General features: G+C 38.7%; 1 protein-coding gene and 1 long non-coding RNA gene across 7 annotated transcripts in view; one reads left to right on the top strand and one right to left on the bottom strand.

Moving 5' to 3' along the window:
- On the top strand, positions 1-26,815 carry LOC132646419 (uncharacterized). The gene is made up of 3 exons (XR_009584681.1): positions 1-87; positions 991-1,104; positions 26,654-26,815. It is a non-coding gene; the product is annotated as an uncharacterized LOC132646419 (long non-coding RNA).
- Positions 1-27,992, bottom strand: part of Gpatch2 (G-patch domain containing 2) — a 135,500-nt gene that overhangs the window by 101,454 nt on the left and 6,054 nt on the right. For 5 of the 6 annotated variants that reach the window (XR_009584680.1, XM_021638225.2, XM_060364892.1 and 2 more), the window contains exons 2-5: positions 24,696-25,412; positions 20,056-20,117; positions 17,591-17,773; positions 17,069-17,148 (exon numbers count right to left, since the gene is read on the bottom strand). Coding sequence is in view for 5 of the 6 variants with exons in the window: in XM_021638225.2 (XP_021493900.1) it covers positions 17,069-17,148; positions 17,591-17,773; positions 20,056-20,117; positions 24,696-25,412 (1,042 nt within the window). In the remaining variant the exon portion in view is untranslated. Of the gene's footprint in view, positions 1-9,352; positions 16,935-17,068; positions 17,149-17,590; positions 17,774-20,055; positions 20,118-24,695; positions 25,413-27,992 lie in introns of those variants that run through there. The other variant, XM_021638227.2, reaches the window with a different exon arrangement.

Genomic DNA, 27,992 nt, shown 5'->3' with positions numbered 1-27,992 from the left:
TGGAAACGTTGCTAAGGAGGAAGGGCTCCTAAGACCCCACAGTTCTCTTTGAGGATGTGTAGACAGTTAATGGTTGCTGCAGTTGAGGTAAGTTTGTGGCGTAGCCTCCGGTAAGACACCATGCTTTTGTAATTAATAATAATTAGACTCACTGCCTTACCAAAACAGAAGTCAGAAAAACAGAATTTGGTCTAGCTGGAAAACAGGAACAGAGGGTAATAGGGGTGAAATAAGCAAAGAACGTCACATATATATGTGAAAATATTAAGTATAATTAATATATGCTAATAAAAACTATTACTTGTCTTTTAAAAGGCACAAGCTTTTGATATTTATATATTTTTACTTGAAAGAACATGATTTTGATATACTTTCATGTTTAATGTGATAAGAAAAACAAATTAAGAAGTACACAGAAGTCAGAGATTAAAGCTTGTATAGCTAGCTGCATTTATCAAAACTAGTAGTTTTTAATATAGAAATTAATTTTGTTAACCCAAATGAATAATATAAAGAATCTATCAAAATTATTAAATTTTAATTGAGTTTCTAATATTTAATTTTTAAGTTCACAGCTTTTTTAAAAAAATATACTACTCTGAGAGAAATAAAAGAGGCCCATCTGTGAGCCCCAATACCACAAGGACCTAAAAAAGATAAAAGGACTTTCAAGTAAAGCCTGATGTCTGTAGTAGAAAATATCCATGTTAACACGGAGCTAGTCGAAATCCTGACTTCTGCAAAGGCTGCTCTGACCAGACAGCTATTGTTCTGCAGTCATGCAGCATCTCCTACGGTTGCGACTTAGACATTGCAGTCGCATTAGTTAATAGTATATCCATTCCTAACAAGAACCATCTCGAAAAGGTGCTGGAAAAGTCCATGTAACAGTTCAAAAGTCTGGACACTCAGCCCCAGGACATGTTGACTATAGATGCGTGCTCATTAAGTGAGCGAGAGAAGAGGCTAATCCCTGCTTTCATTCCTAAGTTCTATCCGAAAGCGCAGTGGGAGTGCTGGTGAGAACTAAGGCGTGCCACTCTGAGTCCAGTGTGCAAGAAACGAAGACGTTTAAAATCACACTGTACTGAAGTGTAATTTAAGGTAAGATGAAAATGCTCATACATCTCATACTGAAATTCCTGAAGATAACTACATTCTAGAGTTATATTCCATATGGAAACCAGATCATCTCGCAGGCTTGGGACAGCATATGAAGCAATACAAAAACACATTTACAAAATAAAAGCGTGTAGCTAAACTGGAGATGAGATAAATGGGAAGACCTCAGTAGAAAACCTGGTCCAGACACAGCTAGCTCTGCCCACTCGGAATGCCACCTAATGCTGTTGAGAAATAGGTGTCAATTATGATCAGTATTTGACCCTAATTCAAACAGATATTTCCTCCTTCTGAAATGACGGCACCACCCCATCAACCTCTGCTGCTGCCCTCCATTCAAAAGGGATCAATGGCAACTGTAATCCAACAACTTTCCACTAGTCGTTTTTATGAAATCTCAGCCTTACTCGGGAACTCATACTGGAAAGTCTTTTAATCTCCTCCTGAAAAGAATTTACTGGATTGTATTTAAGTTCAAGTTCAAGGGTATTAAAATGTACACAGGAGAGTGAAGAAGGTATGAGGTTATAGATTTTAACTTCCTCACTAGAAAATTGACTCAAAATAGATTTTCTAATTTACAATGAATCAAAAGAGAAAACATTAGACCATAGCAAAAGTGGCACAAATGTATCAAAAGCCAAATGAATAAACATTTGAGGAGATTTATTATTAGAAATTGTAATAAATTTTGGAATGATGAATTGATTTTAGTTAAAAGGTATAACTGACAATTTATTGGGCGGGAAGATGCATTATTTTCCAATTGTTATCCATCTACAGTAAAACTGATTTGTGTCCTATTGTATTTTATGGAAAAGGAGAGTGCAACTTTCAGTGATTTAGATTAAATGTATTAATCATACCCAAGCACTGTGACCTATATATCTACTATTAAAGAAGATTTTTGACATTTAATTCTGTAGCAATATTTTGGCTCTGTACCACTCTTCCTAAATCCAATTCCTGCTACAGTTGGCAGATTTCTCCCTTTTAATTTTATGAGGCTGAAAGTAGCATTTAACCACCCATGCGGTAAATAATGCAGGATTAGAAATATTTAGTGTTTTGTTTCCCTTTCAAGAGTGGTAATCCATCAAATCCAAAAATGTTCTCTAAAATTTTTCTATATTTTTGGCAATTTCTAATATATGGTACCATAAAAACTATAAAATTAAATAAAATGCATTACATAGACAGAAGAGATGTGCTTTCCTGTGACAACCTAGGAGAGCGGGTAAAATGGACTTTGAATCAAAAATGTGCAATCTTTACTGGAAAATCAAACAAAACTTTAAAAACGAGCATTCAAACATGACATTAGATTAGGAACTTTTGATGTTTTTCCTTTGCTTAATGAATCTTAATAAGTTTGCACATATTTCGTAAGCAATTTACCCACATATTATCCATAAGCCACGCACCGCTGCTGGCATGTTAGACCAGTAGGAGAAGAATTACTGAACATTTACATGCTCTTTCGATGTGACTAAAGCATCTACAAACACCAAAGATAAATCTTAAACCTAATGCATCAGTATAATGCATAAAATTAATTCATTGCTTTTTAAGTGAAACACAGGTACAAATCACATTCATGCTTCCTTACAGAAACTAATATTTCTAGTTTGACCTTAGTATAGTTAGACTTTTATGTTTAATATGTAGGCCTAAAAATTATTAAAACGCACAATTTAAAAGTATATTATTAAGCTAAGTAGCACAACTGACTTTAAACAAAACCAAATTTCGACTTTCAAATCTGAATTCATATAAAAATGATAATTTTGGTTATTAATGAATCAAATTATTACAATAATCACCCCCTAACTGCACATGGTACTTTGAGATATATCAAACTAATAAAATAACCTGTCAAATGAGTAATTATCTGCATTTAATCTATATATAAAACAAATGGCCCAGAAACGAGTAAAGTCTCTAATTCACTCCAGACACGGGGATGCCATATATTCATGGCTAGAACATCTAATTTCTTCATACATATTCATGTCTTAATTCACTTTTAATGAAATTCCTAATTACAAATTATTGTGAAAACAAGTTTATATTCTCATAGTGATGAAATAAAATCAACAATTACCTACCAGAAATGAGGTGCTTTAACGAGGGTGTGTGTGTGTGAAAAAGCCACATTCACCTTTTCCACACACAAACTGTCTGCGGTGCCCTTCTTGCCCTTCACACTGCTACACTGTGAAGCGGGAGTTAAATACTGAGGGAAACTGGAGGAAAGGAGATTCACCGTGTGAGGCAGCCTGCACCTTTCAGGGTAGTCCAATGGAAAGTAAAGGCAGCTCAATAACAGACATAATGTCACAGAATGAGTGAAGGAAAGACAGTGGCAAGACCATATTCCAGGGAAGAATGAATAAGATTAACTGGTGCAAAACAGTGGATTCTAGAAGCTGGCCAGCCCCTCAAGGCTTCTGTTGTCCTGTGCTGTGTTTACCTGTTTGCTAGTGGGCTGCACAGTGTTTTGGGAGGTGGACTCACCTAGCCTGGGCTAACCATAAATTCTTGATGCCTTGGCCTTACAAGTGCTGGGATTGTGGGAGCAAACCCATGCACTCACTGCAACAATGCCAAGCTTGTGGCTGGAGACAAATTATTTATTTTTATAAAATTTGCAACAATTTCAAAAGATAAATTAAGCATTCAACAATAAAATGTCCTACATCTGTCTTCAGAATGAAACCCAGTTAGATTTTAATCAAGTAACTTGTGCAAGCTGACAATAAATTTAAGCTTCATTCTCGCGGTACTTCAAAAGTGAATCTTCAAGCAAGAGCACTGTGTCTGGAGGCAAGAAGCACAGGACAACTTCAAGAAAGGCAAACCTGCCAAAATGTGGGACTCAGCAGCCCAAAATCAGCCCTCTTAGTGTCTGGGGACTCAACTGTGCATTATAGAGTGGGCTAGACTACTACTCATGCAAGACCGGCTACTTGAAGGCACGCAGGCACACCTTTATTTCACCAGCCTCTTAGGAGAGAAAAATTGACAGTAACATAACAACTGGCTTCCTGAAGAACCTGAAAAAGATTAAAATGTGAATGATGAACTAAAAGGTTAAACCAAGAAGATCCCTGCGTAAAGAAAGAAAAAGCTGAGGCAAAGGGATGGAAGTATATTTACATGATGAAAATATAGCACCTTCAAAAATATAAGTTTGATCAACCAAATGCAAAGTAATGATTTTCCCAATACAGTAAATCGACCAAAATAATTTAAACTGTATTATTTGCGAGTTATGCCCATCATTTTGCCTTTGCAGAGAAGCCTAAGAAGACTGACAGTTACATTCTTGAGGAGCTGGGCCACAAGCTAGAAATTAGGTCTTAACACCACCAACTATTTGCCATGACCGAAACAAGTTTGGTATTTAATTTGTGGGGAGCATGTGTGTGTGTGTGTGTGTGTGCGCATGCACACACGCGTGGTCCCTGTGTGCATCCATGCACAAGCCTGAGGAGGCCTCGAAGAGGGCATCAGGAATCCTTGCTCTAAAACTCCGCTCTTTTTCTTGGGACAGGGCCTCTCAGTGAACTGAGGTTGGTGCATCCTTCTCACCTGTGTGCCCTCCTGCTGGGCAGGCTGGCCAGTGAGCCCAGTGATCCTTTTCCCACCTACCTCTGGAGTTAGAACACTCAGCCACAACCAGCTTATATGTGGAGGCTGGAATCCTCATGGTTGCACAGCAACACGGCAAGCCCTCTTATCCCGAGCCAGGTCCCTAGACACCTGGTCAACCATTTGTCCCTTGTTTCCTGGTATATACAATGAAAAGAACAATAATACCGACCTCCTTAGACTCTTGGTATTAAATGAAGGACATTCACAAAAAAATCAAAGCACTATTCAGCAATAAGATAATACTAAATACTGTGAAACACTATTACAGCAATGAAGTACTTTTATTAAAGTATTTATATTAAAAAGCTCATATAAAAAACAAATTATTTAATAATTTAAAATATGCTGCAAAACAAATAAAAATCTAAGTATAGTTTATGATCTCTCAGACAGTTCAAAATGCAAGTTGCACAGTGACAGGCACCGCTCTAGCAGGACTAGTGTGGAAGGCAGGACACAGACAAGGGCACCGTACTTTACGCTTGTCCTCTAGACTTCCAAATCCTATCTATCTATTAGTTTTTAAAATAATCGAAATTAAAGACAGTAGGTAGGACTGTCCCAGTAAATGTAGCACAGTGGCCATGCAATTAATATTATTGTGGTTTTCTCCCAAAGCCTGACTAAAAAGCTAATAAAAGGCTAAAAAGGTTTAAGTCCATAAGGACAAAGAGAACAGAAAACAGCATCAAAGATGGAAAAAAGGAGCTGGAAGGCTGCTGTGTGGCTTCACACACAAAAGCAAGGCAAGGACGCGGCAGCCAAAAGCCAAAGGAAGCACTATACCCCAGAAAAGCTTGGGAGGGAACTGGGGTGCAGCACCTAAACAGCTACCAGTGTGATATTACGTCCGCCCCTGTCAGGGTGTTGGTGCCTGTATGTATGTCTGTGCCCATCACAGGTGCCTGGTGCCCACAGAGGCCCAAGGAGTGCATCCAATCTCCTCAAACAGGAGCGCAGAAGAGTGTGAGCCCAGATGAGGGTGCTGGGGTTCAACTGAACATGCTGCCAGAGCAGCAAGCGGCCTGAACCACTGCGCCATTTCTCCAGCCCTGTAACATCTGGTTTTAATACGCTGATGCTGGCTCCTACTCCTCGGCCCACGCATTCATGTCAGCACTGCTACTATGTCTCAGCACAAATTCAAAGTTTATCACAGAAAGCTCCAAATTAGAAGGAGCGATTTCTATGGGGCTCCCAGTAGGTTGTTAGAGTAGTGGAGTCAGTGGAAATCTGTATACTGACTGTTCCCTGCAGCCAGTAGACTCCATACTATCCTTCCCCTGCTGACCTATGGGGAAACCCTACAGGTGAAAAAGCTGAGGAACTCCCAGTCATAGTCAGCAAGCTCAGCAGCTATCACAATGTTAACCTTCTGTTATTCATTATGGAATGCATGGCGATCATAACGCTGAAGAACTTAGACATTAATACTGGTTGGAAATGATGTTGCAGTCACACTGGCATACTAACTAGTTAACTGTAGAAAACATCCTTAGAAACGAGACAATCACTATCAATGCCTGAAAAAATGTTAAGTACAAACTTTGTGCTGAGACCTGGATTATCACTTAACAAATGATAAACAGTATAAAACCACGTTACCCATTTCCAATGAAATTTAAAGGTTTTGAAGGCAGTGTGCAGAACTTGAACTACTTTTTTTTTTTTTTTTTTCATTATTTTCATCATCTACAATTTAGTCCCTTTATATGCCAGGTGTAGGCCCCTCCCTAATCTCCTCCCAGTCCCACCCTCCCTTCCTTTTCTTTCCCTATCACTGTTCCCTGGTCTACAGAGATAGGGTAAGGCCTCCTCCACTACTGTCTGACCCTAGCCTATCGGGTCCCATCAGGACTACCTGGATCCTCTTCCTCTGTGGGCTGGCTAGGTCAACCCACTAGGGAGAAGCACTTGAGGAACAGACAAGGAAGTTCATGTCAGAGACTGTTCTTGCCTCATTAAACCCACATGGAGACTGACCTGTCTATGGACTACATCTGAGCAGGGGACCTAGGTCTTCTCTATGCATGGTCTTTAATTGATGCATCAATCTCTGCAGTCCTTCCTGGGCCCAGCTTTTTGGCTTTGTTGGTCTCCTTGTGGGGTTTCTGTCACTCCCAGATCCTTCTATATCCTCCTACTTCCATAAGACTCCCTTGCGCTCTGACCAAAGTTTGGTTATGAGTCTCTGCTTCTGCTTCGATGCCTTGCTGGCTGGAGTCTTTCAGAGTCCCTTTGTGGTGGGCTCCCATCCTGTTCCCTGACTTCTACTGCTTCTGGTGTCTATCCTGTTTCCCTCCTGAATGATAATGAAGCATCTTCCCTAGGGTACTCCTTGTTGTTGTTTAGCATCTTTAGGTCTGCAGATTTTATGAGGAAGAGTATGAGCTACTCTTAACGTGTATGAATCTAACAAGAAATGTGTGGACAACAAATGATCTAGCTAAATATGACCAGGGGAAGGGTCTCAAAAGCCATGTGACCATCTGGAAAGGACAGAACTGCCAAAGATCACCAGTAAATCATAAAAACAGAAAAACAAAAACAAAAAACAAAAACTGGATTTTATTACAAAGGCAGTGAAAGTTGTTTCACTGTGTTGTTGTTGTTTTAACTGTTAGATTCCTTATCCCTGGAGTTATAGGTGATAAGGCTTACAAGCCAGAAAAATCAAGAGACCAGGGAAAGTAATGTCCTGCCAACATAAGAAAATGAGACAGCAACCTAAGTAGCAAGAGTGGAGCCTGCAGAAAAGGGGCAGCTGTGTTGGACAGAAAAAGAATGAAGACAGGTGTGTACCCCAAGAAGATAAAGGGCAAAACAAAGTTCAACTTAGGTACTTGTGGACTAAGATACACAGGTCTGATTACACCTAACCTAAACTATTCCAAAATAAATGTATCAAAAGCTTTCACTGTGTATACAAATGAATCAAAGACTATGTGGCTAAAGTCACAAGCCAGATGTAACATGTTTCTATCAGATGTAACAAAGCTATTAATATGATGAGTGATGTGAAGCATTAAAATGTAACCAAGAAGAGCTTCAGGGTTGTACTCTCACCTGCCCAGGAGGCTGAGGCAGGAGGATGGTCATGGAATACAGGGGCTAGCTTAGGCAAGTTAATGAAATCCTGTCTCAAAATTAAGAGAGAGTGCTAGGAACGTAGCTTATCAGTAGAGTGTTTCTGTGGCAGGCAGGCAGTCTGGTTTCCATCCCCAATACTAACAGTAGCCTGCCAAAGATACATGGAAATAAAATTAAGTAAGTTATTAATCTTTGACTTTAAAGGCCAGTAACTAGATTAAATATTATATCCAAGCTAATATGAAATCCTTAAAAATCAGGGACATACTTTTAAATGTTACTGCAATATATTGTAACTGATGGATAAAAGTATCCCTACAGGTTCAGAATCAGAGATCTGAAACACTTTCATAGTAGACCATCTCCCTGATTCATTTCCCTGATTCATACATGAAGCTCTAGAAGAAAGGTGCTACACTTAAAGAGAACAACAAAAATTTCATCCAACTTTGACTTTATCCCCTAAGTAATGATAATTATCAACCAATTTATTGAACAACAGAAACATTACAAATCTTGTTGGCTTAAAAATGAGCTATACTGTTGGTATCTCTCTCTAGGTTATAAGAACCCCATTTCTTAGATAGTAGGCAGTAAACACCCGACTGGCATAGAGTAAATCAACAGTACAAGGAAATCTTTCCGTCTAAATACATGAATCCTCAGTTTTGCAAATTGACCTTCAGTTGGAGGATGTATAGGTGATTTCGGTACAAAAGAAAAAGCTTATTAAATATTTTTTTGAAGTACTCTACCCATCACTGATTCTTGAACTTTTTGATAGTAAGTATTTGACATATCTAAAGGCAAATTAGAAAACTGAGTTTTATAGACCATCAGAATAATTCCATCAGCAACATAAAAAGCAGAAAACCAGAGTTGAATAAGCCTTGGAAACAGTAAAATGTATGCAGCATTTCTACCTCCCTGATAGAGGTTTAAAAAAAAGAGAAAGAAAATAACAGGGACAGGAATGAGCTCTGTGGAACACGTCACAGAATCAGCAGCAGTGAATCTGCTTACACTGAGAAGAGGGACACTGAGACGGGGCTGGCTAACTAGCCCCAGCTAGCCTGGATTCACTTATATGACAAGGCTGGCTGACCTTGAACTTTCCATGATCTACCTGTTTCTGCTTCTAGAATACTAGGACTACAGATGTGTGCCACCATGCCCAGGCTTAATTTCTTCAAAACAAAAAGGAGTATTTAGAATGCATTTCGGGGCTGGAGAGATGGCTCAGAGGTCAAGAGCATACTTGATGTGCTTCCAAAGGTCCTGAGTTTAATTCCCAGCAACCACATGGTGGCTCATAACCATCTACAATGTGATCTGGTGCCCTCTTCTGGCCTGCAGGCACACATGCAGACAGAATACTGTATAAATAATAAATAAATAAACCTTTAAAGAATATGTTTCAAAGGTTTCTTAGGATACAAAATAGAAATAGTGTTTAGATACCAAAAATGTAAAATGTATTTTAAGACTTAAACATAGTCAGACATGGTAGATTACACCTATAACGGCAGCACTATATTCTAAGGAAAGACAATAAACTAGAGGCCAGCCCAGTGCTTGACGGAAAGCTGATGGCAGACTGAGGCACACAAAGAATCTGTATCCACATAAACAGATACCACCTGCTGATTTAAAATCCACGTTTTTAAAGATTCATCATGGAGTCTGTCCAAAGATAGTAGGGTGTGTAGAGATGTGTGTTTGTGATAAGGCACTTGAAAGGTGGATGACATCCTTGTCTCAACAGCAAGTTCAAAGCCAGCTTAGGCTACATGAGACTGTTTCAAACAAAAGTCTATAGATACCTAAAAAAATTAATCTGAAGCCATTTCCCTAAGAGTGACCTAAGAATTCATACTGCTGTAGTACAATTTGTTTTTTAATACAGAAGGTATGGTGTCTGAGTAGCCATAGGGCAGAGGAGAACATACACTCTTACTAACTTTTGGTATAATCACTATGACTATACATTAAACCTGACAGTCCATATAAATAGTTACCACTTAACAAGATTTGTTGATGCCAATCCAGGCTGCTGAAGAAACAGGTGTGAGGAACGTACATGCTTGCACTTTCCCTTAGATCAGCGGTTAGGTCAGAGTGACCTGAGTAATGGCTCTAGCTGAGCTAAGGCTGAGAATCACTGCAGTCTACAAATTTTACTCAATAACTTCCATTTCCTGCAATTATCCTCCTGCCTTCTAATTGTGTGTCAATGTCTCCCCAAACACCACGCTACTTTTATCTGCTTATTCTTCTCCAAACAAGAAATGCCATGTTAGTCTAATTCACAGCTTAACAGGCAAATAGTAATAGCATTTTTCAAACTGGTGTAGACAGTACTGACCAAACTTTGTCGAATAAATGGACACCACTCACATATTAAGACAAAATATTCAAATGGTAAATTAAGGCTCAGTCCCCTCTGGCTCATACTTAATGGAGAAATAGAACAGAACTTATATCTGTAATAATCTTATTTTACAATTACCTAACCTACTTTCTATGCACCTATCAGTAGGGCCAGGGCTGACATGGCCACACAAGATTACTCTGGACTTTGATCTAATTCCTGCCCTATTTATCTAAATTCTGCTATATGCCCCTCCATTTTTATCTAAGCAAGCTGTCTAGTCCATAGTATGTGAGACTCGAGCCCTGACTATGCCTTCATGCCTGCCATTGCCTGCTGAAGGTGAGTTAGTGAGCTTGAACTCATTCTTTAGGGATCAACTAAGGCATCCTGAGCATATCTTCCCAGAATTTTACCAAGTGGCTTCAAAAAAGACAATAAACATAGGAAATGATTTCATCATAGTTGAACAAATGTAGCAATATAAGAAGAAAGATTACTTTCCTTGGAAGGAAAAGGAGGAAAGTAAATGAAGATGGAGAAGAGAAAATTAGAAGTGGACAACATTAAAGGTAAGAATATACCAGGAGCCAATTATTAATCCAATGGAAGCCATAAATACTTATTCCAGCACATCATGACCTCAGCTGCTGTTCACGCTAGTGAAGACTGCGGTGGCTATTTTAACACAACTCACACTTAAATATGTTAAACAGAAATGACCACTTCTTTAGGGAGAGAATTTATTTATATTTATTAGCAACATGACAGCAATATAAAGAAACTTTCAAATCTTATTAATTTTGGTTTACCAAAGGAAAAACAATTTAAGAATTGAACACAAACCTACATTATAGGAATGTTAATCGTATTAATTTAAGTGTATAAACAGTACACAGAAAGAATCTAGCACATACCAGCATTGTTATATGCACTTTCCATGGCATACTTCCACTATTTTAAAGATCACAAATCCAAATTGCAACAAATGAAGCTACACCTAATCTAAATTAATCATGAGAGGCAAGCATAAATATTTTAATCTATGGAAAAATATATGGGGTCACATTTTGTACCATTAAACATCATAATTGATTACCTTTATGTGCTGTTAAAGTTTTCAACTATATAGAGAACATAAGCATTCAGATGCAATTAAATGAATGAGGGAATATACTACTATACACCACTAAATATATAATGTTTCTTCACATTTAATAGAAGATAATCCAAGAATATAAGTATTAATGTTGATCCTATTCAATTAGATGGTATAAAATATTATGAGACTTACATTTTCAATTATCAATTATGGTTATTAAATATTTACAAAATATAAAATAACATCAAAATAAAAAACGAAAAGCAAACAGACACTACTAGATTTCTTATAACAATGCTATCATTTTATTAATTTGTACTTTTCCATAATACAGAACCAATTTTATCTCAAAAATTTCTACGATTAAAATACCTTGAAATTTAGATCTCAAGCTGATGTTGAGAAGAAAAATGAAATTAACATAATTAGCATACTGAACATATAACTCTCTAAACATATATTCTCCAAAGTCTCCAAAAAATGTTCTAGGAATACAAATTACCAGGCAGTAGGTGATAATAAAGGATTCAGCTGCTGAATTCCACTAAAAAAGCTTAGATAATAGTCACCTTATAAGCAAAATATAGTTGCAGAACACAGGCTGCATTTTACATCATTTTACATCATTTTAGATTTATTTTCTGTCATAAACTCTCTTTGACTAGTCTAAGAAAACGGGTTATTTAAAATCCCTTATTCAAACCAATTCCATTTAAAACAGGCCTTCTCAGTAAAAGGCTATAAAAGGCCTAACTGTTGCTACTCTCAAATCTTAAGAAACTGCACCACAAACACTGAGTGGGACACAAAGAGTTCACTACAGTAAGATTGCCACTGTCAACATAAATTCATTAACTAATTCAATTAATACCTACAACAGTCATTCACGGGCGGCCTCTGCATGAACTGCCTCAAGGGCTAGAACAGCTAACACCTCCTCTGCTCTGAGTGACACCAGGTACTCTAAGTATGAAGAATGTGACATGACATTTTATATTAAGGGATAACATTCAGGCTTTGTGCAACGTAAACTTGAAAATGTAGGCCTAAGAAATCAACTAAATCAGATTCATTTCTTGACAAACACCGTCAGTATCTTACATGTTATAATCACACAAAAACTGGTCTTCAAGCAACCATAAAACTTTTAAACAAAGCCCACTATCTTACCACTTTGTCTTACATAATACTAATTTTCAAATATTGTGTTTTAACATGTCTTTCTCAATCTTTCAGCAGTCTTTACAACTTGAATAAGTTTAGTGGATATTAAGCCTATGGATGAATCATTAGTTCAAGACAAAATAAGAACAGACTTTAAAAAGCTCTCTCACCCACAAAAGACATAGATCCACTAGAATACTCAGAAGCGGATGTCCTGAAGCTGGTATGCACCTTTAGTCTCGGCACTAACAAGAGGCAGGCAGATCTCTGTGAATTCAAACCCAGTCTGGGCTACATAGTGAGTTCCATGCCAGTCAGGGGTATACAGTTAGATAACCCTGTTCAAAACACACAGAATAGGCTATCCTGGCTACATGGAAAGCTGCCCTTTAGTAATGGTACTTGAACTCATGCTGTAAGGATAGCCTCCTTGAACTTGATTCCATTACTGTGTTATCATTCTGAGTTGCACTTAATGAATAAATAAAGTCTATAAATATCAGAAATTCAGGGTCTTAGTGAAGCCCCTAGGTCATTCCATAGAAGTTAACTATTCTCCTAAAATTAGGTAGTAAAAGGCTGGCTATCAGAGCACCAAGAAACTGGAGTTTCTAACCAGACAACAGTAGTGATTCTCTGTTCTGAGACAGGGTCTCATATGATACAGGCTGACTTCAAGTTTGCTGGTGTCAAGGTTGATCTTTTAACTCCTGATTCTCCGGCCTCTGCCTCTCAAGTGCTGGTATTACTAGTATGTACCACCATGCCCAGCCAAGTAGTTCTCATCAACAGCAAATTCTCAGGACATGTAATCTCAAATATATATATATATATGTATATATATATATATACACATATATACATATATATATATAGAGAGAGAGAGAGAGAAAACAAGACTGGATTCAAACCTCATAAAGTCTAAATGATTTGGAGGAAGGGGACTTAAAAGAAATGGGCTGTATATCTTACAGTTCAATTTTGAGTACTTGATAACCATAACCAAAAATTCATTCAGAAAAATTCTCTAGACTATATTAAAGAAGTCAGATCAAACATAAATAAGATACAAAAGAAACCTAAAGGTCTATTAAAAAAAAACAACTCTATTAAGGTAATATCAAATTATATGTAAATTATGAATCAAAAAGTTTAAGGTCAAATTCTACACTTAGATTGACGATAAAAATGTAAGCTGCAATACTGGCTAATATGTTTATTAACTGCAGTAACAGCAGCAGTTATCATTTATTATCATATACTATGTGCCAAAGATGGACCTAGCCTATTACGTTTACCTCATTTAAGCCTGATAACATTTCTGCTAAGTAAACAATGTCCAAGTAATACTGAGACCCACCATGAATTCAAAAACACATGACTTCAAGGTCTTTAATACTCTACAACAGTGGCTCTCAACCTTCCTAATGCTGTGACTCTTTAGTACAGTTCCTTGCGTTGCGGTGACCCCCAACCACAAAATTATTCCTTTGCTACTTCATAACTAATTTTGCTACTGTCATGAATCATAATGTAAATGTCTGATATGCAGGATATCTGATATGCAGCCCCTGTGGGAGTCAAGACTCCCGGGTTGAGAACCAGTGATCTACAATACCACTGTTTTCTTGTTCCTCCTTGCAGATTCTGAATCTGAAAAATTATCAACCAGCTACAATTTATTTGTAACCTGAAAGCCAATACTCAGAATCTTTACAGATAATTCATGGGTGTGTGCACAACATTGAAAGATCTGAGCTCCCTCACAAATGAGCACTCTCATCTGAAAAGGACCCGGCCTCCTTACTGCAGTTCTCATTCTGTAAACAAGTGTCCTTTGTATGAGCTACTAAGTACTAGCTAATTAATATTTCTGTGCTTTTTCTGGTTATTTTACTGCTTTCAATGGTGGCCCCAAATTCAGGCTGAAAGAAGTCTGTCATTGTTCCTAAGCACGAGAAAAGCACAGTGAACCTTCTGGACAAAATACACGTTAGAGATGCCTTATTCAGCCTTTTTTGGTACTGTTATTCACAAGTTCCATGATCATGAATCAGCAATACAGAGCAAATACCTTTAAACATAAATACACATGTAACATTATATAGCAGCAGCTGATGAGAACAATGGTTTCCTATTCCTTAAGGAAGCACAATGACTTCACTGAATACGCCTATATGGAATAAGGACAATCAACTGAGAACGTCCCATACTTCAGCGAGTTTCCCGCTGCCATTTCCTCCAAATGCACTTCATCACTGTATGTGTGCAGGAATCGCTTTACCCACTTAAGACCCTCTGCTGCCATTCTGCTTAATGGGTTGGAGCTATACAGGTTGGAATCTGCCCATAACATTAATCTTTCTTAAATACACTTTGGCGTCCAGTGTGAATCTACACTAACTGAATTTAATTTCTTATTACAATAAATAACCGATACCCCTTAATGATGACTACCTTAACAGGTTAAAAGTGTTTAAGGTAGAAAGCTATGTATATTATGTGCAAAACCAGAGAGAACTGAAAAAAATATCAGCAGAAACTGAAAATCTTACCTGTCTTGCCCAAGTCAGAGATTTCAATGGGGGAAAATATATAGTAAGAATTTAAACAAGGACAATTCAGGGTTGAGAAAGAAAACCTTAAGGAGTCCTCTAGTTGCAGTAAAATTTTGACCAGGAGAATACATCATGGCCTAACACACTCGTTTCATGTTAAACACACATACAGAATATCTCCATGAAGTGAGGTCTAATCATCTAGTTACAACTTAAGACAGGGAAGGCGGCTTTCCGTATGGTGAAGCCATGTGTCATCAACAGCATGAAGCTAGCCTATCAGTGTAATAGCTTCTATAAAGTACCACAGTGAGACTGCAATAAGCCTAGAAAATGGGCTACAAATCCCAGCTATGCTCAAGCAAGCAGTGGGCCAAAAATAAAAATAGGTAAAACTGAGCCAAGAATGAGATAGCACTCGTCCAGACTCAAGACTGCCGAGGCAAAGTCCACAGGCTGGGTGACAGTGACTTATACAGACCTAAAGGACAGTGACCACACAACACAAAAGCATGTCTGTAATTCAGGAAAAACACAGACTGTTGCTCTGAGACACAGTATAAATCCTCACTACAATCATTAAGAATACCATTGCACTTTAAAAGTGGGAAGGTCAGAGGGCGCAACTTGCACTGTGTCATCTTCGATCTCTCCAGAGATGCTGTCTTACATTCCTGGTTACTTCATTTTTAAAGTTTTCATACCACAATAATCTTAGGTAAAAGCAATGTCATCTTTAAGTTTCCTTTCCCATCATATTTACTTTAGCCATTAAATGAATGCCATTAAAACTAAACCATACAATATGAAAACATTAAACCACAAAGACTTTATCACTTGTAGGAATTTGAGAAAATATTAATCATTTAAAAAAAAGCCATTTTCATGAACACAAATGGCTTGAACCGGTAAAATGTAAGAATTATACCACCATTGGAAATACTTTATTTCCTCCCTGCTCGGTGAAAATGAGCTTACGCAAGTATTTGTAAAACTCAATGGCACTCATGGTCTGCCATCCTAAGGATGAACAGCATCTTGCTTTAGATTTGACAGATTCGGTCATGTAGTATTGTTAAAACACACGTTTCACGTGATCTCAAACTCCAAGCCAGTGAGGCAGCTGTGCCTAGAGTCAGACACACACCACCGAAACTGTGACAGCAGATGACTCTGTAATGCAGACTATACTGTCCTCACCATGCTGTTCTAGAGGTAGATGACTCTTGTAGTATAACATAAACTACAACAATAGGATTACAATACAGAACAGTTATCCAAGTACCAAGTAAATTGAACAAAAGATAAACTTGAGCAAAGATTATCAACCTCACCTATTACTTACATCAGCCCTTATTAAAATATCCTGAGTAGAACACAATTGTTTTAAATAATGCTGGTATAAAAGACTTCTTTAAAAATGAATCATATATGGCAACACATAATTTTTTATTTACAACAGTCAGATATTAAAACTGAATCTTAACCAATTATACTTGGTTTAAATATTGTTTTCAACTTTCTATCATTTGTTAGCATTTGGCAAAGCAAGCAATACAGAAATAGATCCAATGTTAAAAACCATAAAAGAAAAAGTAGATAAAATATACAGTAGTTTGTATCTAGCCTACATCTCAGGGAGGCCACCCCAGTCAGATTCACTTCTGGCTAAAAGAAAGAACACCAGTCCTGTAGCAAAAACAGCCCCAGGTCTGCATCAAAGAGGCTCGCACTTCAGTGTATTCCTCCGGGGAAGAGGACAGGAGCCAGGTTCCCTCGAATGCCATTCCCCAGTTGTTCAAAACGTAACTAATTTATTAGCATTAGAAGATTTGGCTTATAGGGGAATCTCACTGGTCCAGTTTGTAGCCTACAAAAAAATGGATTATTTTTAAGTATAACATTACAATATAAATAAAGGATGAGGATGTGGCTTTTTATTCCACAAAAATGGAAATATTTCCAAACATGGCAAGTCAATAAAAAAGCATGCAGCATGCCTACCATTGAAGGCGGAGACCCTCCAGATTTTTTAATATTCTTTGAAGGCATTCCATGAAGGCAACTGAGTCTAGCTTGGAAACCTGAGGAATCAAACAGTCAAGTTAGTTGATACTGTGGTCACTGGAGCATAGAGGAAGGCCCTAGCAACAGAGAACTAAAACTAAGTTGCTGATAGTGGTGAATACCAAGAACATTACTGGAGAAAATGTGAAAGTCACACTTAAAGGAACTGAGTAATTCCCAGCAGGGCTCTACCACTCTGACTCAACTAACTCATACTCACACCTCAGAACTCTTTCTCCCAGTCCACACTCCTGTTAACACTGTCCAGATGAGCGCAGTGAGGGAGCCAGCACTCTGAATGTGTGAACTGGCTGAAGGCAGTTGGATTAGGGTCCAGCACATTTCTCTACAGCACTCTGTGTTTATGTTGTTTCCACTTTGGTGGAATAGTTTGTTTCAGTAACTATTCCAGCAGGAACCGTAAGCTAGTGGAGCCAGAATGCAGGGAGCACTACTGACCTCTTCTGCCAGGCTGTGACATGAGCGGGAAGGAGCCACTCAGGATACTTTCAAACACTGGGTCAGGTAAGTCTTTGTCGAGGTCTGCAGGATCTTCCTTTTCCCACCAGGGCACGACTCCAGCAATACCACAGGCTCCTCCTGACTCCTTTTCGTAGAACCAGTCACTCTGCTCATCATCACCTGTGCAGACACAAAAACATCCCCCCAAAGCCTCAGCTTTATCACAGAAATAGACATTTACGGAATAAAAATTATTCACTAATGCTGACATGGGGATGCCTTGGTGTAACCAGGGTATTAGAAATAATCATTAAGTCCACTTAACCTCAGTGAGCGCCAACATTCATTCTGTCCTTCTCTTAAGGAAGTATTAAGAACTACAAAGAGACTTAAACATATAAAAATGATTAAAGTATAGAATGTAGACAGCTTATAAAAATAAGAGGCAAGTAAGATTTTACCTCTTCCTAAGACCCCCAGGAGCTACCAGTACTGATGGTTTGTTTGCAAGGGGTTTTCATACGTGAATGATTATTTTTGCTTTTAAGAGACTTTTAATTTTGATACTTCTTACTACCTTACTACAAAATTTTTAAATGGAAAACCACAAACATGAAGTAAAAGCAATGTTTAAAAAAAAAAAGCCTAAATTTAAGCTGAGGATCTATGAGAAACTGATTTAATTCAAATACACAGTGAAAGTGAAAAGCAATTATAAAATGGGAATCACAAGACTGTTTGAATTAGGAAACTAATAAAAATATTTTGTTAAAAATACTGAATATTAACACTTCATAAGAGAGGTAAATCAAATTGTCTAACAGGTTTACTGACTGTAAGCAGGACTCTCTTGACACTTCCTACTTTCACCTGAATTGCCATTATACAATGCTGTGCCAGGTACTGATGCATGCCTAATCCCACCACTTTCCCTGGAAGGTGGAGGCACAGTTCCAATATGTAAGGCCAGTTTGTACTATGTAAACATAAAACCTGTCTCAAAAACAAAAGCAATCAAAAAGCTACTCTAGAAAAATGGAAGTTGTTTGACATCACTTGTATATGATTATGCAACATTATTCTTAAAAAGTAAGTTAAATAGTCATTAAAAGTTTAGGCAAGGAATCAGATAGGTGAATTAAAAATACATTGTACTATAACACTGAGAAAGTCACTTCAGCTGTATTAGTTTCCTCACTTAAAAAAATTAAAATTGGGAATTCCTGCAGTTCTTAATGAATGAAATGAAGTGAGAAAAAGTAAATTAAATGCTATGAAATCCCTTAGCAATGTGAGACACAATAAACTCATAAAAACTGTTGCTATCTCTTCTCAAACCAGTGCCTTCTAAAGAGTGTTAGGCTTAGCAAGTTCCTTTTCATGAAAGTTTAGCATTGTACTTGATCATATTACCAACATGCATAACCTGGGTAAGATCCATATTTTAAGAAAAGTTTATTACATCCCAGACAAAGCCTCAACTTCGTAAGGATATAGCCTTGCAAACAGTCATATACTTGTAAGTGGAAGAATGGCTGTCACATCTGCTTTCCTTACCAAGGAGGTTTGAGAGAAAGCATGGGCAATATTACTGTGGTTGTTTTCCCACAAAGCCACTGCATGATTTATAATTTAATTGTCCTGTTCTGCAGAACATACTTTCTGCTAGTGCAGTCTTTGCATTGTTGGGCTGCTTTGGTTTTTGAGACAGGGTCTCACTAAGTAACCCTGGCTGGTCTAGAACTCATAGAGACCATCTGCCTGCCTCACCTCTAAATGCTAGGATTAAAGGCACAGCCTGCCATTCCTGGCCCTAAGAAAAAAAGATACCTCTGCGATAAGCCCAAATAGGGTTAGCTCAACTTTATGAAAAGAAAACCAGGCTGACATGACCAAATGACATAACCCCAAGTAAGGGTGACTCATGAGTTAGTAGGGTTTAAATCATTCACAGCTTCAAAAAATACTTCCATGTTGAAGTGTGAAGACTCCGCAATTTTGCAGGATAGAAAAGATCTAAGATGTAAGATAGTTCTGGTTAATAGCTTATAATATTGAATTAGTAGAGACCATTTAATTACATCAGTGGGACAGTATAAGTGTGACAAATGAATGAAAATAAAAATCACTGCAAATCCACTCTTTGAATGCTTGAAGTTTTACAAACATTTGGAATAAGGAGAAGAATAAGAATCAACATCTGTCAATCTTGCTAAAAGGTATCAAACTGCAAAGACTAAGCGTGCAAAGCTTAACAGCACATGCTACTTTTTAGATGTAATCTGTGCCGGGTCAGGAAGCCAAGACATTTCCAAGAGTGCAGAAACCAGCCACAGTACAAACACCAGTCGTGAAATAGCATCTGCAGTGTCAAAGAGTTCCTGCTGGCAGCTTATAAAATAACCAGTAACAGCACAGGTTTAAAAGGACTTTGCTTAAAAAGGGGAACAGTGTCTCAGTACCTTGTCGTCCCTCATCATTGGTGAACAGGCCGGCATCAGTACTGCTCAGACTGCTGGAGTCACTGTGACAAGGGAAAGAAAAATGCAACAGATCAAAAGAACAACTGATTCCTCCACTGTGAAATTTTAAAAAGACATGGCTGCTCAGATATGGAACTCTAACCTGACAAAGACATGGAAAAAAAAAAATCTTACTGCAAATCAAATCAAACTGCAAATATCCCAGTTCTATTAACCACAGAATATATTATTTTGGCACATAAAACCCCAGGAATCTAGTGGTACCTGGACAGTTCGCCAGAAGTGACTGCAAGGTGCTGACCTTTGGATGCACTCTATTATCTACTTTCATCAGGATGCTCATTGCTCCTTTCTTACGCTGTGTTGTCCAATTAAGCGTGAGCCTGAAACGGCAGTGCTCACTGGGACAGCAAAGTCCCAGTCAGAAGCAGGCTGAATTTCCTTCATCAGAAACACAAGAGCCTGGCTGAAATGACTTCCACAGCACATCTGTAAATAGTCTAGAAAAGCCGCTCTTAAAAGCTCACAATGAGAAAAGAGTTTACGATGGTGGCTGCCCATCATTGCAAAGTCAAGCAACAATGTGTGTGTTAGCCATTAGGATGGGCTCTCACACGGTGGCACACCTATAATCCGAGCACTCAGGGAAACAGAGGCAGGCAGATCATTGTGAGTTCAAAGTCAGCCTGGTGTACAAATGGAATCTAGGACAGCCAAGACAGAAAAACCCTGTCTGAAAAACAAAAAAAAAAAAAGAGAGAGAGAGAAGGCTTCTCGTTCTTCTGCATAAACTGGAGAATAAGATACAGGTTCAAATTTAATATGGAAAATCAAATAAATAACAAATATTCAAGAACACCTAAACCGTTGGTAGCAGTAGAGTGGAAGTTGCATGTGTGTGAGCGATACCAAGAATAAAGAGCAATCATGAAAAGCTTAGTATCTAGGAAACGGAATGTCACTCTTTAAAAGCTCTTATGAATTTACTCTTAATTCTTGCTTTTAACCAACCATGAAATTGTCACTGATTTTTTTAAAACTAAAATGGTGGTTCATGCCTTTAACCCCAGCACTCAGGAGGCAGAGGCACAAGGATCTCTGTGAGTTCAGGGCCAGCCTGGTCTACAAAGTAAGTCCAGGATAGCCAGGACCTGTTATACAGAGAAAACCTGTCTTGAAAGACAAAACAAAACAAAACAAAATAGTCTTAAAATAAAAAGGGTTTGTGCTTGTGTTACCTGTCTGTGCATGTAGATGCCTGTGTGTCTGTGTGTGTCCGTGCATGCGTGTGTGGGTGCATCCGTATATACAAAGACATTAAGATATGTATATGGAGGTCAGAGGACAATTTATGGGAGTCAGTTTTCTGCTTCCATCATGTGAGTTCTGAAAATCAAACAGGGCATCAGGCTTGGTGCAAGTGCCTTTACTCTCCAGCCCTAAGTAAAATATATCCAGTCTATTACTATATAAAACAATATAGCCTAGCTTATTAAAAATCAGGCACATTAGCCTATTTTAAAATATAAGCTTTTTGTGATGAAAATCATTGCCAGTTCCTAAATCCACATACTTTTTGCATAGAAAATGCCACATTTTATTTGCTTTTTTTCAAAAATAAACTTTTGAAAGGTCTAAGAATTTGTCAAGATATTTTTTCCTAGAAGCTCTAATTACAACTTTTTTTTTCAACATTCTTCAAATTGACTGTCTGAAATTTCCTATACAACAGTAGACAATACTATTTCTAAGGCACTGCAGCCACGCCATCCTATTTCCAAAGACAGACAGGCTTGGATGAAAATGACGAACACCTGAGAAGTCTGACCTCCATGCTATTAGGAAGGTCCAAACAACATTAGTGCTTTTTATGGGTTCCTTACAGCCCAGTCCAACATACCTCAGGACAATTCGTCTTCTGAACCCCCCGCCCCCCCCCACCAAGAGGGAAAAAAATGTATTTCCAATTCAAAACCCCTCAGATCCCATGAAGGCACACTCTCTATATAGTGCCTCTGGAAGTCCAGTGTAACACTCCACAATCAGATCACCCGCAGTCTTCAGTCAGAGCAGTGCTTTCTGAATACAAGCCCGGTTAACTGACTGCAGTGAGCAAGCATTCACAGCCTGCAAATAAAGAGGCAGTCCACCATTTTTTTGCTGTCATAGTCTTCTAGGTTCAGATCTACCACCTTCTAACCTAACACGCGTACAGCCAGGTACACCTTTTCATTCCCCAAAGCTAGTGGCCATCACAATTCAGCTGCAAGGATGCAGTACCTCTTCTCTTTTTGGAAATGACTCTTGTAACTATCGCTGGGGCGAGAATATATTCATGAGCAAAGGCACACACATTAATGTTAGTCCTTTCTTTCATTTGGTTCAATTTTTGTTTTTTCTATGAATAAAAATCAGGCTTCACCTGAAAGCACTACCTTCCCAGTACAACTCCCCGCTGCTCTCTACTCCAGAATTTATCTTCCTACCACCACACATATCCATGACCCTCCGCCGTGTGGACTGAGGTCAGTCAAAGGAAATAACACCACTGCCAAGATTATGTTGTGCCAAGTTTCTTCACTGCCAAAAATCTTCATTGCCTATGCGATGGAATACGAGCTACCACAACACATACAGGCCTTCAAGAAACGTTGCTGCGGTGGCCTCGGCCTCTTTATATCTTTGTAGCAATGAGCTGCAGACACTTCACCCTACCCGGATTTGATAATCATGCCATTTCCTTGCTGACTTCCGCTCCTCCCTTTCCTGAAGGAGTCTTAGCTCTAGTTTTGAAATACAGCTCTGTGAGAAGCCGTTACTCATATAGAACATTCCATTCTCAGTATTTGCATGTATGCCTAACCTAGCCCAGGTGCGTGAGAATGTGTTATCAGTCTCACAGCCATCACTGCACAGTATAGTAGTTAAACAAATGTTTGTCATGCGCATACATGCACACGCACACACAGAGCTTTTTTTTTTTAAGGTTCATTCATTCATTCATTCAGTGAGTCAGTATTCTGCCTGCAAGGCCAGAAGAGGGCACCAGATCTCACTATAGATGGTTATGAGCCACCATGTGGTTGCTGGGAATTAACTCAGGACCTTTGGAAGAACAGCCAGTGCTCTTAACCTCTGAGCAATCTCTCCAGTCCCTTAATTATAAATCAAATCCAAGAAAATATAAACCTTCTTAAAAATGAAAGACTTTGGAAACAGAAGCTACCTTAACCATGTAGCAAGCTTTCCACAGAAGAAATCACACTGAACCCTTAAATGGCAGCAAAAAAATGGTATAGAGAAAAGTTTAAAATTCAGGGGAAATATAGTTAACTTTATTTGATTTAAAATATCGCATCCAAACTATGTACCTGAGATAAGAACAACTGGGAAACCTGATATAGCACATGATAATGATTTTCTATTGAACAATGACAAGAAATAAATTTTGCCTCACAGTTCCAGGGTGAAAAGAGCAAGAAGTAGATCAATAAAAGGTAGGCTTAGAAAACTAAAAGGAGGGGCTTCCAAAACCAACCAGAAAAGCAGGTGATCTGTGAATGGCCCAGAGCATGCACTGTTACATCATGGCCACACGCCCCTAGCAGGGAGCAACTGAGCTCACTGCTTTTGGCTGAGTAGTCCTTAGTCACAACCCTGTTTCTATATAAAGATAATAACTTTCTTCAAAGAAACAAACTTTCAAAAACCTCTAAAAACCTCTTTACTTTTAAAAGGAAAAACTATGTGAGTAAACTGTCTAACAAAAATATGGTATTAATTCTGACCAGGTTCTCATCATAAGTATAGTCATACTTATGAACACAAACACAAACACACATACATACACACACACACACACACAAAGCAATCACCAGGTTAAATGAGGCCAATGCTACAAGTTAAAAGTCAGATCCTTTCCCCAGAACCATTTTACTACAAGGACATGTGCTGAGCAAGCAGCAGCACCGATTGCTTACAAGCAGCAGCAGCTGGATAAATGGCAAGGCTCACTACCCTCAGACATGAAAAGATCATGTGACAATTAAAACAGAGGTGGCCTGCTGTCTGTGATGGACAGACAGTCCAACTTACAAAGGAATACCACAATTTCCATTTTTCTAAGGAGGAAATCAGCTGCTTCTACACCATAAGTCAGATCCTAAATGATCAGAATTTCCTGGCAAGCTTCATGATCAACACACCAATCCGCACACATCACAGAGTGTGAACTCTGAACATCAGGAATTAGAATAATGAATATGCACCCTAAAATATTCCAAAGGCCAAACCTTCATAATTACACAACCAATGAGATATCCTAAAGCACTGTTATTCAAAAACATATCCTTTCCTTCAGAAAGGCCAATTTTTTCTTTCTGTAGCCAAAAAGGAAGACAATTATAACACAACCAACACTTTGCATAAATCAAATAAGCAATTTTGCTTGTGTGAAAATGCTATAAATTATAAAAGAAATACAAACCTAGTTACAAAGTAACATCACTATTATTTTGGTAATTTATAATTATCTTAAAAAAAATTAATTAAAATATAAAACACATTCAGCCCCAAGCATGCAGACAAACAAGCTCCTTGGCAGAGGATGGAAAAGTCACCTTTCACTCATGAGCTCATCGGAGACTTTTTGTTCTTCGTACTCCATTTTGTCTTTATTGCTGTGGCTTACTTCTTCACTTTCCAACAGTACTCCTTCCTCTTGGGTTTTTGGTCCTTGTCTAATCACTTTCAACTTCCTTTTCTTAACTTTACTCCGGGTAAACTCTGAATACTGGTTAGCCCTATCGTTGTCCATGTCCTGATCTCTGCAGCCTTCAGGAAGCTGGGTCATGGTCCTTTTGCTGGAGATGTCCTGCGGGAGGTCCACGGCCATGCGCTTTACCTTCCTCCTCCGGCGGAGAGTTCTGTTCCCAAGGTTGTCCACAGCGAAGTCAGACTCATGCCACAGAAGTCGTTTACCTCGGACACTGTTGTTCAAGTTTGAAGATGGCCGACGCTTGGCCACTAACATTTGGTCATCAGAGTCACTGTGGTCTTTCTTATTGTTGTTGTGGATCTCTCTATAGTCCTTACTTGGCTCTTCTAAACTGGAATCAGAGCCTTCACTTAAGCAGTGGCCACTCTCCCATGGGTGGTGAACATTGTAGGATCTCCGCTTCCTTCCTCTCCTTTTCCTGGCCTGGCGTTTCAGTGGGCAGGACAGATTGCGAGAATGTTCTCCCGTTTCAGCAAATCCACCTCGAGCTTGCTCAGAGCTCTCCTCCAGTGCAGAGACAAGATCGTGAACAAGCTCTTCCATTGTTCTACTGAAATGCCTACATGTTTTAGAGAACAAAAAAAATAAAGCCAGTCAGTATTAACCTAGTTTTCCACACAAGCAATTCACCCTAAAGATGGCTATCATTAACATTCTTTACAAGAGTCTGAAAGGAATACACCTGCACTGTTCAAAGTATGACAGCCCTGATCTGATTCCCTCAAGCAGGAAAGGCTGCATGTGAAGGTATACACCTGTCTATAATGCTGGCACCCAGGAAGCTGAGAAAGAAGTATTAAGTTTAAGTTTGAGGTCAGTCTGGGATACCAAGCAGACTCTGCCTCCAAGGACACATTCCTAACGCTAGAATCACATCCAGGCAGGTTTAATACAGTGTCAGCTGGGGTGATGGCAGGGACTCCGAAGGTTCAGTTCTTGCTGCACAAGCATGAGGATCTACAGTTAGATCCCCAGCACCCATGTAAAAGTTGGACATGTACCCCAGCCCTCGGGGAGAGACAGGAGGATCCCAGGTGCTCACCGGTGAGCTCCAGGTTGAATGACACACTATCTCAAAAAGAACAAGGGAGGGACGATTGAGGAAGACCTTCAGATGTCAAGCTCTGGCATCTACATGTAACCACATGAGTGAACACACCCAACACACACACACCCAACAAACACACACACAGGATCCCAGTATTTTTACATGATTATTATGTAATAATAGAAAACATTTTTCTACCTACTGTTCCTCAGTGCACAGCTGCACCTTTTCTAAAATCAATTACCTTAAAACTTTCTCAGTCCCTTAAGTAAAGGAGGCATAAAACCTACTTCTCCAACACTTTACCTCATCACTGCCACAGTATCAGATATAGTCAGGTATTTCCAAAATGTAATCAGGTATAAAAAGAAAGTTTAACCAAACAGTGGGTATGTTTAGGCCACTAAACACTCAGAACTAGACAATGTGGAATCTGTATTCAATTCCAAGTTGGAACCTCAGTGGTCTGTAGGGCCATCACTAGCACATTCAGAAGCAATCTACTAAGTCTTTTTGGTCAGAAAGCACTAGCAACTATGTTATTTTGGAGCTTTAATAAATTTTGTAGTTCTTTCCAAATTCAATTCCCAATGTTAAATTACTTGGTGTGACAATATCTGTCTGTCTGTCTATCTCTCTCTCTCTCTCTCTCTCTCTCTCTCTGTCCGTCATCCATCCATCCATCTATCTATCTACATCTGTTGTGGAAGTTTCAGTTTATGAGATGTAAACATGTTCTGTTTTAATCCCAGGTGTGGGATACCAGAGATGTCCTGAAGATTGGACTAGCCCCAAGGAATCTGAGGACCCTAACCAGCAGGAAGTAGTTAAGGAAAACTACGGCACTTCTCCCCACTAACCTTTCTCTACCTGGAGTTGGGGTATTGGAAAGGATTGGGGTGGTAAAGGGAGGAAGAGACATACAAAACCCAAATAAAATATTTTTTGAAAGTTCTCTCTCAGTTTTTCGAGGCAGGGTTTCTCTGTATAGCCTTGACTGTCCTGGACTCACATTGTAGACCAGGCTGGCCTCGAACTCACAGAGATCTGCCTGCCTCTGCCTCCCCTAGTGCTGGGATTACAGATGTGCACCACTGTAGCCGACAGTGTGACAATTTTTAAATGTTCTAGGAACTTCATATGTGTACCTTATGAAAATCATGGCCCATCACTTTTCAAATTAAGTTCAATAGGCACCTAGGGCATCAAAATAATCCCAACAGTCTTCTACAGGTCAATAAAGCTTGTAGAGTTTATAAGATAGTTAGGTAACAAATATTTTGGGCTGTGTAGGCTATATAGTCTCATTATAATGTAAAAGTAGCCATAAATGACTGAGGTGGTTTTCTTTCATTTTAAATAAAACCAAGAGGTACCCAGCAGTTTTCCAGCCCTTGGTCTACATAGTCTCTAGTTACATATTTTAAGCTTTAGCAAGTTCCCTATAATAGTTTGTAAGTTTTTATTTTCATTTACAAAACCTAAAGACATACATGTGATTTAATGGGTTAACATTTACAGTGCTGTACACATCATTTAACAGGTGAGTATTTACTATCTGTCAATATTTACTAACTAGATTACCTCATTTCCTTCTCTCACAGCAACCCTGGAGTGACACACAAAACAGGAACAGCAAGAGACCTGTCCATGTGACCTAGTAGGCGTGGTTTCAAGGCCCAGCACCAGTGCTTCTCAAGGAAGCTAGGAACAGCTGCCACAATCCTATCATCCACTCTTTATACCTTTGTTTCACTCTTTACCACCGCTTCACGTTCAACAATATAAAAGTCAGAGACTCATAGTTACTTATATGATATATTGTTTCAACAGAAAAAAAAAAAAAGGTGTAGAAAACCTAAATCAAACAAGATGCAGGCTAGCACCAATTCCAGGAAACAACCCTACCAGGCTGGCAAAATAAAATGTGAGCAACGGAATTAATACAATGTTGCCATTCACTTACCAGGGCGTGGGTGCTTCAGACCTAGCTCCTTTCACAACCTGAATCCATATATAAAAACACTTGGAACAGCTGTCAAACACACAGTGATTCAAGCACATATTGTAAAGAAACTCCAGGAACCATCT

The sequence above is a fragment of the Meriones unguiculatus genome, chromosome 11, assembly GCF_030254825.1.
Source record: "Meriones unguiculatus strain TT.TT164.6M chromosome 11, Bangor_MerUng_6.1, whole genome shotgun sequence".
NCBI lineage: Eukaryota > Metazoa > Chordata > Mammalia > Rodentia > Muridae > Meriones > Meriones unguiculatus.
The sequence above is the reverse complement of the archived record's forward strand: the minus strand, read 5'-3'. Positions and strand labels throughout refer to the sequence as shown.